Source organism: Anguilla rostrata, chromosome 9 (assembly GCF_018555375.3).
Source record: "Anguilla rostrata isolate EN2019 chromosome 9, ASM1855537v3, whole genome shotgun sequence".
Classification (NCBI taxonomy): domain Eukaryota; kingdom Metazoa; phylum Chordata; class Actinopteri; order Anguilliformes; family Anguillidae; genus Anguilla; species Anguilla rostrata.
Window position 1 is genome coordinate 50,525,576 of NC_057941.1, and position 18,112 is coordinate 50,543,687.

Genomic DNA, 18,112 nt, shown 5'->3' on the forward strand with positions numbered 1-18,112 from the left:
CCCGGTTTTGGCCGCTTGGCTTGCACACACAGTGCCTGCAGTACCACTCCAGAACCCATGGGGCAGCAGCGAGTTTAGCGAGAGCTCAGGGGGGTATTGTAAGGGGAAGACAGCGCTCTAACTGCCGCTGAATTCCAGCGTGCTAAATTTACGACGCGTCCCAGGCTGCTTCGGGGTTCAACAGGTCTATCGGAGAGATTTAGAAGGCAAACTCTCCACCAAACTAACGCTCAAACAGACACCAGCTCTAAGACTTATGGGCCCTTTTAGAGTCTGCATACGCAGGGCATTAATTAAACAGACATGCAGACGGACAGGGAGATAGGCCGTTACCCCCCCTGTTTGAAAGCCACGCTTCGTCCCACACAGTCAAACAGCCCAGTGTTAAATCAGCTCTGACAGAGTGCGTTTTTACATACTCTGCTAACGGTACATCAGATTCCTTGCGGGCCTCGTGTAAACTTTGTTATTGCTGACTTAACGCTGAGCGTTTCACTGCGAAGGTTGTCACGGTTCTGCGGTGCTGTTCGTAAGGTGAGCGACTTCAGTATGAGCCCATATGACACACTCTGCCGGGGAGAGAGAGCGTGAAGGAGAAGGACGCGACGCGTTGGAGAGCAGAGCGGCGCCAGGAACAGGACCACAACACCTCTCAGTAATGGCACACTGTTACACACAGTAATGGCAAATTGACACACGCGGTACGTTCTGTGCTCTGTTAAGGAGTTCAGAGTCGACGGCTATAAATATGGTGTCTGCAATGTCTCACTGAATACGACGTGTGAAAATATTTTTTCCTCTATCGCTCTCTGTCTAACTCTCCCGTTCTATTTCTGCCACTTTATCGGCACCTCCCTCTCCTTTCTCTCTCAGTCTCTCCATATTGGCATGAGAAAATAATGGTGAAATAGTAAAACTGTCAGAGGTGAAGAGACATGTAACAGATAAAAACTAATTCATAAGTCAATGGAAGATAAAGAGTAAAAACAAATTCATATGTCAAAGAAAGTATAAGAAAAACACTAACACTCACTCCCCTCTCCCTTCCTCCCTCTCCTTCTCTCACTTTAAATTTAGTAATGCCAAGTTGCCTAATTGGAGTGACATTACAGCATTAGAGAAGAAACGGTGAGAAACACAAACTGAGAGAACAGCATAGTTAGCATAACTGAGCTCTATGGGGGCGGGGCGGGGCGGGGCGGGGCGGGGCAGGGGCAGGGGCAGGTACCTTGGACAGGTCTCTGAAGTTTCCAGGGAGGGTGAGGTCCAGCTCCTCAGACTCATAGTTGGTGAGAACCCAGGGGAAGATGGGATACTGGTTAAGATCATTGTAGGTCCTCCCTACAGGACAGAGGGAGAGAAAGAAAAAGAGGATTTTTAAACAAAGAGCACAGTTGGGGGAGAAATATCTCGAAACATTTTTAAAAAAAGGTTTAAAGAAATAAGAGATCAATCAGTTTTGTTACTTGGCTTTATAGGATTTATTTATACCTGAAGCACTGGTTCACAATACAACACAGGAAATGGGATTTTGTTTTTTGTCTTAATTTCATGGGGGGGGGGGTGATAGAACTGCCAGGTGCAGTGTGTTACAGAGGTTTAATTTCCTTCAGAAAAGGTGCCAGGTCACACTCAGACCAGAGCACCACACATTGACATGAGTGGGCCTCGCACCTGATTGGACGCAAGTGAGCTACCATGGCAACACAAGCCAGTATCCTTGACTGTGCCCCTGTGCAGCTGCACTGAGGGGCCCAGATGTTCAATCCTTAGACCTTTATTAATGAAATCATATTCAGATGGCAGATTGCGTGTCACTGGAAATGCGGACAGGAGGAAACAAGGTCCATTCTAAATATGAGTTCCAATCCATCCTCACCTGCGATGGTGTTGAGGAACATCAGGTACTCAAAGTTTGAGATCTCACGCCTCTGCCAGCGCTGGGTCATGTTGGAGGACTTGAAGAGCTGTCGTGGCGTTGCCAAGGAGATCCTCCTGGAGACCACACGCACACACACACACACATTCACGTTTCACTATATTAGTGGGGACTGTTTGCAGCATCCGAAAACAATGAGACTCCGGTATGAACCATGCTGTGCATATCACTGAGAGGCATATAGGCTAGTACACAAGCATAGACGTAAGCTCACACATCACACCTGTAAGGAGAAACGCAAGCAGAATTCCTAATGCAATTTTATATTAGAGGTGTAATCTGTAGCTCAGTAGCGTTAATCTGGCCTGGTGAACCGGTGTGTAAATGGTGAGCACGGTCTGAGTTTTGCCGAAACGCCCTACCTGGCCTGCGGCAGGCCGTAGCTGGTGCCGACGCCCACCCGCGGCAAACTGTACACCACCTTCTTCACCGTGGCCTGGTCGGGAAAGTTGAACATGACGGACGCTGGGGGAGGAAGTGACATCACAGGAAGTGAGGTAAGAAAAGAAACAATGGAGACATACTCATGGACATGCAGACCCAAACGGAAATGCATGGAATTATAACTGATTATATGGAAATACAGAAAGGAAGGGCACATACTCTACCCTCAAACATGAGTTTATTTATTGAGTATTAGTAAAAAAATAATCACTTTACGCGGTAAAGACAGGGGAGACAGGGCAGACTCACTTCTGTTGGCCATGAAGACCTCCAGGCCGGTGTTCTGCAGCAGGTACCGGCGGGAGAACACCGCACGGATCTCACTGAACATCCACTTCCCATGCAGACCCTCGGAGTAGGCCAGGACCTGCCGAGGGAGGGAGGGAGAGAGGGAGAGAGACAGAGGGAGGGAGAGAGGGAGAGAGGGAGAGGGAGACAGAGGGAGGGAGGGAGAGGGAGGGAGAGGGAGGGAGACGGAGGGAGAGACAGAGAGGGAGGGAGACAGAGGGAGAGAGGGAGGGAGCAAAGGATAGAGAGGAAGGGGGAGAGGGAGACAGAGAGAGCAAAGGATAGAGAGGAAGGGGGAGAGGGAGACAGTGTTTTTTTTGTTTAAAAAAAGGCACAGCTGGAGCGAAGTAACCACCAAAACCCATGCAGATATGACGATACACCAGTTCTGCAATCACCTTTTGTGAAATGTTAATGCAACAGTGCACACAGAAATATACACAAAATGTCCTTTTATACTCCCTGAACAGACAGCTGTATGGAAATCTTCTGGAAGGAACATATGTAATGCTTAATTTCTGTAAATCAGACGAATGCTCAATAATACACATGCACACAAACACACACACACACACTTATTTGTCTACAAACATTGAGAGCTCAAATAAATCAAACATCCAAAACCAGTGCAGCTCAGAGGCCAGACCTCAGATCATTCGTGTGGAGCTTCTCAAGACCAGAGACAGAAAACAAACTTAAAACATGAGGCCCGACTTTCAAACAAAGCACAAAACAAATTTGTCAAAAAACAAAGTGTTGGGCTCCAGCCAACAAACAGGGGCACCCTGTCACCCTCGCCCCCCGTCCCAGACACAGCCTCTGGGTCCAATCACAACGCCCCCTCCCCCCCCTCGCCCCCCCCGGACCCATGCCACCAAACCAGTGCTGTAATACATGTCACACTGTGAGCCTGTCGACTGAGGCAGTCCTGGATGTGTCAGACTTGTCAGCAGTGTGACAGGCACTGTTTGGGAGCCCCTGCCCCCCCCCTCCAGTCACAGACAGGTCTGACAGCTGCACCACACGTCAGCCCCCACCTGATCACGTCACCCCAGGACAGGAGGGAACAAGGACAGACTGTGGGGACCCCCTCCCAAAAGAGGGTGCAGCTGGCGGGTGATCACCGTGTGTGTGTGTGTGTGTGTGTGTATAGATATGGAACTGGTATTTGGAGTGTGAAAATTAACTCTTGCGACCGCCAGTCACCACAGATGTCACCGTATCCACCAAAATTAAAAAATTAAGGATAGTCTGGAGACAAGCTCCTCAGAGGGAGAGAGCGGGGGGGGGGGGGGGGGAGAGACTCTCTCGCTCTCTCCTTCCTCTTCTCTCCTCCTTTGTGAGTGAGCGAACAAGCAGACATACAGAGAGAGAGAGTGAAGGCAGGTCTTCATAGGAGAAGGGGGTGTTTCTCCAGAGGGACTTAGTGCCCCCCCCTCTCCTGCCAAACCTGACAGGCCCTTGATTGGCCCTGCGGTGGGACAGGCGTAATTTGGCTAATTGCGCTGGACTGGGCCGCCCTGACGAAAGCTGTCCTCCCCAGAGTCATGTGACCCACCGAGCAGCTCCTAAAAACTAGCCCCCCCCCAAAAAAAAAATAACAGAGCCTGGCTCCTTTCAGGCCAGGGAGTCCACTCCAGGACTGGGAGAGGGCTCCTGCCAGGACTGGCAAAATCTCCCAGCAACCCCTTTGGGCTCCCTTCCCTTCTCATGTCAGCCTCTCCACCTAAAAAAAAAGAGGTCTCTGCCATTCCCTCTCTCTCTCTCCCCCAATCCATCTCTCTCTGTCCACCTCTCTTTTCTTCTCTCCCCCTCTCCATCTCTCTCTCTTTCCTCTTTTCCTATATCCCCCAATCCATCTCTCTCTGTCTCTCTTCTCTCTTTTCCTCTCTCCCCCTCTCCATCTCTCTCCTCTCTTTTCCTCTCTCCCCCTCTCTATCTCTCTCTCTTCCCCTCTTCACCCCTCTCTCTCTCTCTCCGCCCATATCTCCCGCTTGTCTCTGTTAATCAGTGAAAGAGTACATCAAACCCAGCAGAGCCAGCAGGCTTGCGACATGTCGTCTTGTACCAGACCCCGCCATGGGTGGGACGGGGGGGTCAGGGGGGGCTCTCTGATGACAAATGAGGTTCCCTGCTCCCATTCCACCCCTCCCCAGAGAAGAGGAAGCGATGCCAAGTTCGGCACGTTCTCAAAAAGCAAAAAAATCCCATCCCTGTACAGGGAAGTCACAGAAGGATTCGATTCCTCACACAACATTCTCCGAGGAGCCGTTGTCAGGACACATAAACACACAGGCTGCAGTTCTGTAATGAGCACATCTAAAGTTCTCAAAGGAAAAACATTAAAATGAAAAATGAGATGCCTAATAAATCTCACTTTGAGAGGAGATGCACTCATTTCCCATACACTACAGAACGGCATATTGTTACTGCACAGAAAGCATAGTGATAAACCTACATGCCACTTCATATGATTTAGGGGTTAGCAGCTTTACTGGTGATTGGTGGTTTCTATTTGGGAAACTTATCTACTCGAAATCTACTTAAACACGGTCAAGTGGCTTCATTGACCAAGAGGCCCATCCATGCACTAGAACAGTGCTTTAACAGATACTAGACCACAGAGCTCATCCACACAACTAGAACATGATGAGCAGTACCAGACATGGGCACATTATGCACAGACAGTGCTACAATCCACACTAGAGCCCAACCATGCACAAGAACAGTGTCTTTACAGATACCAGACCATAGAGCCCATCCTTGCACTAGAACAGTGACTGAGCAAATACCAGACCATGGGGCACATCCATGCACAAGAGCAGTGCCTTAACAAATACCACACCATAGAGCCCATCCATGCAGTAGGACAGTGCCTTAACAGACACCAGACCATAAAATCCATCCATACACTAGAACAGTTCCCTACCATATACCACACCATAGAGCCCAACCATGCACAAGAACAGTGTCTTTACAGATACCAGACCATGGAGTCCATCCATGTACTAGCACAGCGCCTTAAAAGGGAGAATCACCTAGCAGCCCACTTTCTTTAAATTTGTAGTTAAATGAAGCCTGCAGAAGGTCATCACCTACCTGCACCCCCCCCTCCTCCTTTCTAATCCCAGCGCAGAGCCACATTCTGGGGGAGCCCCACCCTAATGAGCTCCCCCAGCAGGGGTCTCCGCAGACCAGCCAGCGGGGGACTCGGGGGGCTGGAGGAGGGGGGGGGGCGAGTCGTCTTTGTGCCGAAGTCGCGTCGCGTTAGCGTGAGCGCTGACGGACGGCCCACCGCTGGCCTTTCTTCCGCGGCGCTTTTCACAACCGATTTGAGCGGGAAACTTCTCGGAAATGTCACGACCCCGGACTCCCCCCCTCCCCCCCTCAGCTCTCCTCCATGAAAAACATTTTTAATACGAACACACGCTGTCTGAAGGACTTATCAAGAACAGAAAACAGTATCAGCTTTCCATTTCAACGCCAAAATAATTCTGAAGGTGAATATTCTCCAGACCAGAGGAAAGCAGTGAGGGTAACAGACAGACGGGATCACAGTACCAAAAGTGCCATGGTGGGGAATCAAACCCATGCTCCCCCACCTCCCCCAAACATGGGACACTCTCTCCCATGGATCATCAACAGCTTGCCCTATGGACTACAGCACACGCCTCACCTAAAATCTCAATAATGTCTATATGACTGTTCCAAAGGGAATCATGGGAAGTCTCAAGATATGAAAGAAACAAACAAGGTAGCTGACTTGCATCTGCAGGCACTGTTGGAAACTTACACTGTTTACATTCTCTAAACACACAAGTCATTCATACAGCTGGATATTTACTGAAGCAGTGCAGGTTCAGCATCTTGCTCAAGGGCACAGCAGCAGTGCCTCACCTGGGATTCAAACCCGCAACCTCACAGTCATAAGCCCAGTTCACAAACCATGCTCCCCCCAAACCAGCAGGACACATCAGGGGATGGGGGGGGGGTCCGTCCCTCATAAGTGACAGATTGTGGGAGAAACACAACAACAACAGTCACATTAATCAGAGCAAGCAGCACTGTGCACGCGGCTGTGATAATGGCTCAGTAGAAGCAGGGAGGACCGAGGTGAGCGGAATATTAACAGCAGGGCAGCGTAGTCAACTCAGATGCAGGGCAGCCGGGTGAGCCCCCATGGTGGGGGGGGGGGGTGCGCAGATTAACTCCAACCAGGGCCCCCGCAAGTTCATAAAACAGCGCCAGCACGCCCCTCGCCCTCTCGCAAAAAACACACACCACAAAATCGCACAGCTGGGGCAACAGCAAACAGGAATAGGGGCACACCCCCACACCCCCCCCAACCCCCCCTCAAAGCCCTCGCGCATTGGGAGAGGCGCAAGGCATAGATCTCGCTCGCTCATTTACAGGGGGCGGGGGGGGTTTGCCGTTCCCCTCGCTGTTTAAGTGAAGTCAGATTTATGGCTCTGGCTCTACTCCAGAGAAGCAGCATTAAAATCAGAGCAAGGCCAGCCGCACGTACGTCACCTCAGCGCGCACTTCATAACAAATGCACAACGGGACGCCATTTTGTGTGGCCGTGGGAACTTTTGTGCATTCATAAAGATATTTATTTATGAATACATTGTATCATTATTTTATATTAGATAATAATTTCTGTATTACCTATTTTGAATGTTAGTTCCATACAGAATCTGAAGATGACCCAAATATTTTGTGATCAGAAATAAGAACAAAACTATAAGAATGTGATCCATACACCAAATTTAATTCTTCTCTTAAAGTAGCACTCCCTGAATATGGCTTCTTTTGTATGAAATGAAATCATTTAACACATATCTATGAGCTTGACTGCTATTTGCACTGCTATTATTTTTTTTGATGTAAATCATCAATGTCCCAGAGAAATCCATTTTCCCAGAAGTGTCTCAGTCGTTTATGGTGAGGAAAAACAACCCATGAAAGAAAGGCCTTATTAAATAACACAGCCAAGGGGAGAGAGAAGGTTCTGGAGCTGCTCTCTGGGAAGCAGGGAGGTCTGTACTGCCTGTGTGGCAGCAGGAGGGTGAGGGTTAGAGACAGAAAGGCAGCGCTGGTAAAGCTGGTGAGATACTCCATGAGTAACATGAGACTTTCCTCTTTCACACACACACACACACACATCTACAGCACCCACACATGCACACGCACACACACAGTACACACACACAAATATCACAAACTGTAATGACGTATTTATGAAAGTCTGGAACTTGGTGGACGGGACATGTGCCATCTCAAGCAGTTTCCCTTCCTAAACTGAGTCACCTGACACATGTAGGACTCCTGATACAAGTATGTAATGACATGTGGTCTGGTTACACGCACCTAAGAACATGTGGCCCTGATACACGTACGTAAGAGCATGTAGTACGATAGCCTACATGTTTGTAATGGCACGTGGTAATCGGCTGATACAATGCACGAACACTTCAACTGAAGTTGGCGGCGCTTTTTAAATTCAGTACATAAGTGATTCCCATTTGCATTGTGTAAACGTGCATAATTAATCAACCCACTACTAATGTCTTTTTAAAGACCTCAGAATAATCTTTTTAAAAATTTATTTTTTTACAGAATTTTTTTTCCATTTTAATACTTTAATACTTTCCCATTTGAACTTTCCTTTTGGGACACTGCCCAGGTTGATGTAACCTGGGGGAAAAACAACTAAACATATATACATACAGTATATATAGCAAGCCAATGCATTTTATATTTTACACACATAAATCCTTAATTAGCATTAAATTGCCGTACACATTTATAACCAAAAGGAAACTTAATTATAAAGCATTTCCATTTTATTGCGTCCTTGTATTATAACAATGTCTGATTTGTTCATTTATAAAGAACTGTTGAAACGTACATTCATTGTGAAATTATTAGGACAATAAAATAACCCATATGTGGTGTATTTTTTAAAATAAAAATGTCTTTATATAATTCCGTCGAAATCATTAGGTGTTTAATGAACTGGCGATTAAGCACGCGCTGAAAACACGTTCGAGTACATTAACGTCATTATAGGCTTTATGAATTCCCGATGTCGGCCAACAGCACTTTTAGGCAGCAGACGCAATATCAAAAACAGACGATGCGTGACCATATAAATCTGAATTCTGGGAAAATACGCTGCACTTGCAGGGAAGGGGAAAAATCATAAAATATATTTTTTTTATTTCAAAAGAGAAAGGTAGTTCTATTTCAAGAAAGGTAGCCTACGTGGAACACGTTTGGGCCGTCTATAGTTTCGGATATGGAAATCCCGTAGTTGATGTTATATAAATTCGGGTTTTAAAAGATCCGCAACTCAGTAGTCGACTACACAAAATCATGCGATAGTGTCAGTTATGATCAAAAACCACGAAAACAATTTGTTTTTTTTTTTCTTATGAGACTGTGAACCAAACACAACCGAAAAATATCTCTGCAACTGTTAGTCAAATCCATTGGTCAAAATCATTCCAACACGATGCAAATAAAAAATTAAATTAAAATTCGTTCCTCCCCCTCAACGTGTTTTTGCTGCTCTCTATAGCCATATCTTTGGATTTAGTACCCGACGAATCGCACTAACTAATCTTTCGCCGATAACAGGCAGTCAGTGACGAAGCCGGCGGTGATTGGACCTCCCCGCCCCACGGCCTCCTCATAATAATTTTGTGTGGCGTGTGTCTGGACTTAAACCCGGCAGCGGAGGTGGCCGTGACCACGGGAGCGCGCACAGCCACTCCGTATTTCCACAGGCGTCCGACTACATGCCGTCACTCCACGCGGTGATGCCAACTGAAGAACTACAACCCGAGGAGTTGCTTCGATGGTCGAGGGTCGTGCAGGTGCATCTCCAGCGCGCGCTGCTATAAAGTTTGAACAGCCATACAAGGCAAGTCAAAGCAAACGGAGATATTTTAAAGAAAGTTCAAGAAACGGTTACTGGGGGGAACCAAATGCGATGATGCTCTAAAGACATTTAAAAAGCTTGTCTTTCTTCACTACATTTTCATTTTTTTTAAATAGCATTATTTATTCTAGAAAATTGGCTCCCATACAGTCCACCGCGTTGGATCCCTCGGCGTACTGCGAGACTCCGGTGTACAATCCGGATCTCTGCCCGAATATGTTAGCCGCTCAGGCTAAGTTAGTATACCACCTGAACAAATACTACAACGAGAAATGCCTGTCTCGGAAAGCGGCGGTCTCCAAGACCATCAGGGAGGTGTGCAAGGTGGTGTCCGACGTCCTGAAGGAGGTGGAGGTCCAGGAGCCCCGCTTCATCAGCTCCTTGAACGAGATGGAGAACCGCTACGAGGGTCTGGAGGTGGTTTCGCCCACCGAGTTCGAGGTGGTCCTCTACCTGAATCAGATGGGGGTTTTCAACTTCGTGGACGACGGCTCGCTGCCGGGCTGCGCCGTGCTCAAACTCAGCGACGGCCGCAAGAGAAGCATGTCCCTGTGGGTGGAGTTCATCACGGCGTCGGGATACCTTTCCGCTCGCAAGATCCGCTCCCGGTTCCAGACGCTGGTGGCGCAGGCGGTGGACAAGTGCAGCTACCGAGACGTGGTGAAAATGGTGGCGGACACCAGCGAGGTGAAGCTGCGCATCCGCGACAGGTACGTGGTCCAGATCACCCCGGCGTTCAAGTGCACGGGGATATGGCCGAGGAGCGCGGCCCACTGGCCCATGCCCCACGTTCCCTGGCCGGGACCCAACAGGGTGGCGGAGGTCAAAGCCGAGGGCTTCAACCTCTTGTCCAAGGAATGCTACTCGCTGAACGGGAAGCAGAGCTCAGCGGAGAGCGACGCCTGGGTCCTACAGTTCGCCGAGGCCGAGAACCGGCTGATCCTGGGCGGCTGCCGGAAGAAATGCCTGTCCGTTCTCAAAGCGCTGAGGGACCGCCACCTCGAGCTGCCCGGGCAGCCGCTCAACAACTACCACATGAAAACGCTGGTCTCGTACGAATGCGAAAAACACCCACGGGAGTGCGACTGGGACGAGAGTTGTCTCGGGGACCGCCTGAATGGGATATTGCTACAGCTTATTTCGTGTTTGCAGTGCCGAAGGTGTCCGCACTATTTCTTGCCCAGTTTAGACCTGTTCCAGGGGAAACCGAGCTCGGCACTCGAGAACGCCGCCAAACAGACTTGGCGATTGGCAAGAGAAATTCTTACCAACCCCAAGAGCTTGGAAAAACTATGAGGTAAACTCGTTACAGTACATCTCTCTAGTGCAAGAGAAACAAAAGACCTAATTCAGAGGCTGTGTTTTTGTGAATACTCGGACTATATATTTTGCGTTTGTTTTCAATCATGTTCTCATCGGCTCCGTAAAGAACGGAACTGGTGGACTGTGTGATGAGTTATGGTTGGCCGTAAATGGTTTTTATATCAGTACTGTATTTTTACGTGGTGGTGGAGTTTGTTGTTATTGTTATGTGTCAAGAAAGGAAACCCAGTCAGTGTTGAATCAAAATGAAAGCGGGATTTGACATTTCTTCGTTATTTCCAACGCCCTTATACGCTGCGTTTCCTTAGTAACCTGCTTCGTGCTGTCAAAGGCCCAGAGAGAGCAAAACTCTACATGTTTATACGGCACGCGCATATTCGTTGTGGCCCCAATTTGTCAGAAATGGTAAATGCTCCAGTGACCCCTAAATTAAAACAATTTCACATCCACTCGTGGAGTGTTCTGACATGTCAGAAAATCGATTTAAAATAAACCACAGTGATGTTTGTCATTGCGAAGTGTTTGTGATATCGCCAGTTAAGAAGTTCATGGTAATGTTTGATTTTTAAAACATTCCATAAATACACTTGAATTCGTATTTAAATGTGCGCTAACATTCTTTTGTCTGATTGTTTAAATTCGCTTGGATATGCAAGCAAAAATGCTCTTGAAAAATTGCACTTGAACTACACTGGATTATACAATTTGTGATTAGATCTTTTTCATTAATGTATCCGATTTATAGTTAATAAAAAAATAAGGATTACATTTGTGTCAACATTGATTAATCGTTCGCAGTTAAGTGTTATGTCCAGGTATATGTAGGCCAACTCATAACACAAACGTCAAAGACTTCAAACTCAAATCATTGTAATATAACTAAATGGCAAGAAGAACCATACATACAATTTAAATTGATTCTAAATGCCAACACAAGCTAAATGTTAAACAAAATATAATATTCTTGGCATAGACCTTATGTTTTTATATGCTCATGTACGCCTAAGTATTCTATATTTTCTCGTGTGATTCTATCGCTATATATAGGGATAAGGACATCTATTTTTATATAAGGAATTCTTTGTAAAGCATAAGCTACATTTAAATCAGTGAGCTGTCCAATCCAATTCTTTGTCGAAGGAAAATAATATGTGTAATATAAAATTCATATTTCAAGCGTCCATCTCAGCAAACAGATATGGTCCAGAAATAATAATGCATTCTGAGGCGATATGGTCAAATAATTTTAAAAAGTAAAATTCAAAATTGTAAAATATTTTTCCGTTATACATCGTCATGCAGCGATAAGTAATACAATGACAATAAACACATGTAGGCCTATGAATTGCCAACAGGTGTCAAAGATAATCTCGCTCTGACACTCACATACACAAACACACAGTTAACTAAAAACTTTTTGCAAAATTGCAAATCACAAAATTCGTCCAGAATAATTAGCGTTTTCGGCCTCTGGAGAGGCGGGTTAAAGTATCTGCCCGAGTAAAATTTACTATATCAGAGTTTAGTCAACACCGAACATTTCACTGTGCACATGCAGCCTATGTTTGATGATGTCAACAAAATGAATTAGTTACTGACACGGCTTCTCAAGACAAAAATATTATCTGAAACATCTCAGGTCCAGTATTAGTTGAAAGCTGGAAAATAAGATGAAACTAAGAAAAATTAGAAGAATTATATATTATTTATTTATAATTTATTAATATATATTTTTTAATGAAAATAAAACTTACTTTGGCGTCAATTTTTTTGAATGCGGGGTCATCTTCGTCCACTTCAAAATAGATCTCAGTGGTGGTGATGGAGAGCGTCCCGCGAGCCACGACAACGGGGGCCACGAGCTGAGCGGGGGTGCTCAAAACCACCGGGCCTGAAAAGTGACAAGTAGGGCAGACAATTAAGCGAGAGAATTAATCTGTGTAATTTCGTTAGGTTTAAAGATCAAATGCACGTGAGCTTGGAATTGGTTCAAAGAGACATTTCAAGCAGCGTGGAGACTAAAATATAAATCGAAAAAGTACAAGAAATTAGGACCAAGAAAAAATATAACCACTCAAATTGTAATCCACAAAATGTTAATGGGGAAATGCCTCAATCTTCTGTTTATGGCAGAAATACACAAAAACATATTCAAGGCCTACTTTACTAGAGTTACGGATTTCTATCTACTAATTTGAGCTCACATGAACCGAGCTACAAAACAGTTAAACCGTCAAGGTTAACTTGAAACTGCGCAAAAAGTCGTTTGTATTTTTTTTTTAAGTCTTACGCGAAATAAATCACGTAAATGCTCATTAATTCAATTAATTTTTATTCAAAATGTTTTTATTTTTTATTCATGCATGCGTGACAGATGGCTAAAACAACGAATAGACCATTTAATTTATGCAAAATATAAAATCAAATCAGAAGGCACGAGGATTGTCTCGGCAGGATTATGTCAAAAATCACTGCGTGTCAACCGCGCATGTCATTCGTTGACATCAGATAATAAGAATAAGGTCATATCTGATACAGTCATTCATAAATGTTGCCTCATATCAGACCATTCAACTGAATAACCGTATTATTAATATCATTATTATTATTGTATCTACAACCGAAGCGGTTAGCACGCAGGCTGTAGGCTACTTGTGATACTGTACAGAACACAGCCCCGCGCAGTTCATACGCGCATTTTATTTTGATAACATAAAGCACAATAAAATCGTAAATTTATGAACATGGGGAAAACATTATTGGGCCGCTTCTTAGATGAGTTATTAAAAAGAGGGGCATGTTCTTCTCTTGTTCGTTCAAGTTCGAGGCCTGCGTAATTTAACCGAAGAACTACAACGCTCCATGGCAACGGCATGTCATTTTGCAATTTGCAAACTTAATTTAAAAACATATTCTAAACATAATGTTTGCGACCCAAATGAAGTAATCAGGGCCCTCGGACATTGTAGACAGAAAAAAAGACTATGAATTTAACACACTCCATCACGAGAAATAAAGATTAGGAAATAATTATCCAAGGATAATGCAGACATGGTTAGTAAGTATATCATTTTAGAACGTTAACACAGATCAGAAGAAAGCATGGCACCGTTAACCATATTTCTGTAGATTATAATCTGTCAAACACTATTTACAAAATTAGGATTTTTATGGGAATACAATTAGTCAATCACGCTTGAATTTAAGAAAATGAAGGTGGCAATAAAAAATAAGGGATATTGTTGTTAGAATAAAATAGCGGCCTAATTATATTCTTATTCTTGACGGAGTGAAAATAAAAATTCTACTCTTATTCTTAATAATGTCCAGTTGTAGGCACAGGGAGAGTGACCGTCATCATTTTAAAACCAAAGAGACCGTTGCTGCCTCCTTCTTAAAACGAGGCTTCAGTTCACCCGTCAGAATCGTGAAGAGCACATTTGTCTGAGACGCCTGCACGAGAACACGAGAAGACGTCAGTCAAATCAAATCAAATCTGACGCGCGCACCTCTGTGATCATTCACGCGCCACACTTAACCTGACGTACGTCAAATGAAACAAACGCACAGTACCGTCAGAACCTGTCAAATCAAGTCCCTATTCAAAAAATGTGGGACGACGAACTATTGAGATCGAATGGTTTCATCTGGTTTGTATTGAAACATAAGTGGAATTTTGAACAGCACTTTTTCTGTAAGGCAAAAAAAAGAGCCAGAAACCAGTAGGACAAACCAGATTCCTTTTGCAGAATGTAGGCTGCGCTAACAAGCCAAGGAAGGGTATGGTTTCAAAACAAATTCCTTCAATAATAGGCCTATACGTAGGCTAGATGCAGAATTTATGCTTCTATACCGTCTGAATGCAGGATAAAATAAAAGTGTGTGTTTGAACTGGAGTTTAAAGACAATTGCCTCTCATAACACATATATTCCATCTCAAAGGATAGGACCTAAAATTGCAGGGCACATAACAGACTCGTATTTTCCTTTCTTTGATCCCCATATACACACAGTTCTTGGGGGAAACGGTATTTTAAGACGTACTGACAGCATAGCACTGGGAATAATTTACTCGCAAGGGACATGAAGGAACTCAAATCAGGTACAATATTTATAACACAGTAGAAAGTTCCCGGAGTTCCCGGCTGCCATGGGGTCACTATTTTGGGGGTACCCCCAAGGACACTGCGGGAAATAAAGTAGTGCTCCATCATAATCAGGTTTATGAGGACCAGCCAGGAAAAACAACGAAAATGTTTTTTTGTGTTTTTTTTTCTAGTGCAAGTTTAAATTTGATCATATAGTTGAAATATTCAGGCAAAAATGAAAAAAAAAAAAAAAAACTGTACCTCCATCCTCAAATATGATGGATGATAATATGATTAGTAGTATGGTTTGTAATATGAACCCAAAATGTGCTTTTATACGCTTTCCCAGAAACCCCGGCCCACAACAGCTGGGTTAAGAGATAAAAAGAGGTAAACGACATATCTGTGCGCCAACATGAGTATATCAATGCCATGGTGATCACAGACCACTCTTGTTGAAAATGAACAATTCATTTCAGCATTTCTAGAATGACATCGCCTAATGCCATCCATAATCAAATGTGTCCTGTCACAGCTCCAGCTGAGGTTTATGCGCGAAACGTTCCTGAAATGAACATCATTAATGGACTTGATAATAAGAAGGGCTCTTTTCCAACAATCATCTCAAAACAATTGATTCACAAAAGACACACACACCCTGGTGGCAAAAGAGTGAAACTGCATCCTTATCAGTATGCCTTTTTGATTTAGTACACTTTTGTCAATTAATATACCTATTAACTTACACTCGAAAAATAGGAATCGTCTGATTGCAAATATAAACTTTGACTCTACTAAAAACTACAGTCTTTGTGTGTGTGGGGGGTTTTCAGGTTTTTTTCATTTTTAAAAAAAACGACTGTGCTATGCAGTGGAACACAAAAGCATTTGATTGGTTCAAACAAGGTAGTGACTGAGAGCTCACTTTTGCCCCACCAATGGGATTCATGAAAACCTTCTATCAGGCACGGTAAATTAAATCCAAGTTATTTAAGGGACTGGATAAATCCTGGATCAGAAGGTCAGATTGTTGTGATTGTAAAAACTTCAGTAGGCCTTTGCTTGTGAGCCCCTGGTTGTTTACACATGAAATTTGTTTTAGCAAGATGGCTCCCCATACCATCTTGAGACCAGTGAGGGGATTTAACATTTTAAAAAAATCTCTTTGCAGTGAGTCGCCGCTCAGACCACTGTGTGTCACACTGGGAAAAGGTGTGAAAATGGATCTCAGATAATGAGCAACAGAAGAGACAGAGAGAGATAAAGAGAGAGAGAGAGAGAGAGAGATCCAGTTATAGAACTTAAGCTATTACATTACATCTCTGGTCTGGCGTTCTCAATAGCAGTGATTTTTCTGACTGCTATTTAATAATCTCCTCATGCGGGCCCTGCTTGAAGCTCGGGGTCCAGTAATTGTAATTGGCATAGCCAGCAGCGCCATGCGCAGTTCCACCAAATTAGCATTTCCAGACTCAACTGTCATAACGTCTCGTCCTGCGAACTGGAAACTGGAAATGCCAGTCACAACTGGCCTTCCTAACACAGTGTTTAAATTACATTAACAGGCTCTCACGGATGCAGACAGCCAAAAGAAAATGGACGCTCTGGATTGGACTTGCTGATCAGTGGTGTCTTCAGTGCAAAAAAAGAAAAAAAAAAAAAATGTATTCCACCATTGTTCAGACATTTTCTTCACAAACAAAATGTAAAGGGTCTCCCTTGTGCTTATACTATAGTCCTGCTTGACTTTACTCCTTTTAAGGTGTGAGGTCACAAATATGTGATTAGAATGTTCTTAACTGAACATTCTAATGCTGATGTCACAATTGCTGCTGGTAACTGAAAGCAATGGAGTTCTACAACACTGACATTCCAAAAACACACCCTTCAAAGGGTCAATGATCACAGCATCTCAGAATGCACAGGCAATGATCAGCAGGTGGTTGCAATTGCTCTATTTTTACAATTTGCAATTAATCACACAATGAAAGCAAGGCAAATCTTGGCCTTTGCTATTAATTCTGTTATTTAATACAGTTTACTTGTATTATGGAGTTTGAACAGATTAATTGTCACTATACCATTAGTTGATCACAGGCTGAGATCGCTAGTCTGGCATGATAATGGGCCAGAAATCAGTGAGTGTGTGAAATTAGTCTCAAACACTTCTAAAATATGCTCTTTAAAACACATTGATTGAATTCCAGTTAGTTTGAGCCACACGTTGGGCCAGATGATTGATCCTGATCCAGGGGTTAGTTTTATTACGAAAGTGACAATAAAATACAGAACTTGCCTCTGGAGATAAATATTCGAGGAAGCAAACGCACTGGAAATTAAAAGTAGAAGACCGTCGTTAAAGAGTGTGCAGGCATAGCGATACACTCACCTGGAGGTCAGGAACCGCTGCAGGTAAAGAAACACGGAACACAAAGAGCACAGCGTTCTCCACACTTCAGTCCAACTCACTCAGACAGGAACCGTGGACAATGTGACATTTGAGAAGTACCATATCCAAGTGGGTGTGGTCTGGGATGAGTGGGTGTGTCTGTGGGATGGTTTTGGGGCTGTGGGTGTGTCTGTGGGTGTGGTCGGGGAGGAGTGGGTGTGTCTGTGGGAGTGGTCTTGGGGCTGTGGGTGTGTCTGTGGGTGTGGTCGGGGAGGAGTGGGTGTGTCTGTGGGAGTGGTCTTGGGGTCGTGGGTGTGTCTGTGGGTGTGGTCTGGGAGCCGGGGGCGTGGCTGTGGGCGTGGCCCAGGCTCAGGTGTGTGCTGGTTCGCTCGTTCGCTCACCTGCCAGGTTGTCGATCTCCTTCTCCTGCAGCAGGCTGACCGCGTCGTCGTCCCCCTCCAGCATCAGCTCCGTCTCTGGGCTCTGATTGGCCACTGCCTGGCTGCGGAACGACTTCTTGGACTTGACCCCCTCCTCCTCCTCCTCCTCCGTGCCTGCACAGGTCAGCGGGGAGGCGGGGCCAGTTAGACGGTCGCATTAAAACGCTACAGTACGCACCGATGTTCAAATAAATACATATCACTGGCGTCGTGAGTAAACCTCACATCTCTGTTTTGCCTGAACCAATGAGTGTT

At 44.9% G+C, this 18,112-nt stretch overlaps 2 protein-coding genes across 7 annotated transcripts in view; one reads left to right on the top strand and one right to left on the bottom strand.

Moving 5' to 3' along the window:
• The window catches only part of nbeaa (neurobeachin a), a 174,053-nt gene that overhangs the window by 15,343 nt on the left and 140,598 nt on the right, over positions 1 to 18,112 (bottom strand). For 5 of the 6 annotated variants that reach the window (XM_064352722.1, XM_064352721.1, XM_064352724.1 and 2 more), the window contains 6 exons: positions 17,819 to 17,971; positions 12,695 to 12,831; positions 2,633 to 2,750; positions 2,302 to 2,404; positions 1,880 to 1,995; positions 1,229 to 1,341 (listed from right to left, as the gene is read on the bottom strand). In XM_064352722.1, the coding sequence (XP_064208792.1) occupies positions 1,229 to 1,341; positions 1,880 to 1,995; positions 2,302 to 2,404; positions 2,633 to 2,750; positions 12,695 to 12,831; positions 17,819 to 17,971 (740 nt within the window). Of the gene's footprint in view, positions 1 to 1,228; positions 1,342 to 1,879; positions 1,996 to 2,301; positions 2,405 to 2,632; positions 2,751 to 12,694; positions 12,832 to 17,324; positions 17,358 to 17,818; positions 17,972 to 18,112 lie in introns of all 6 variants that reach the window. The other variant, XM_064352726.1, reaches the window with a different exon arrangement.
• LOC135264076 (putative nucleotidyltransferase MAB21L1) lies at positions 9,340 to 17,098 on the top strand. Its single transcript, XM_064352727.1, has 2 exons — positions 9,340 to 10,914; positions 16,594 to 17,098. The coding sequence occupies exon 1, from the start codon at positions 9,834 to 9,836 to the stop codon at positions 10,911 to 10,913; it is 1,080 nt and encodes a 359-aa protein (XP_064208797.1). The 5' UTR covers positions 9,340 to 9,833; the 3' UTR covers position 10,914; positions 16,594 to 17,098.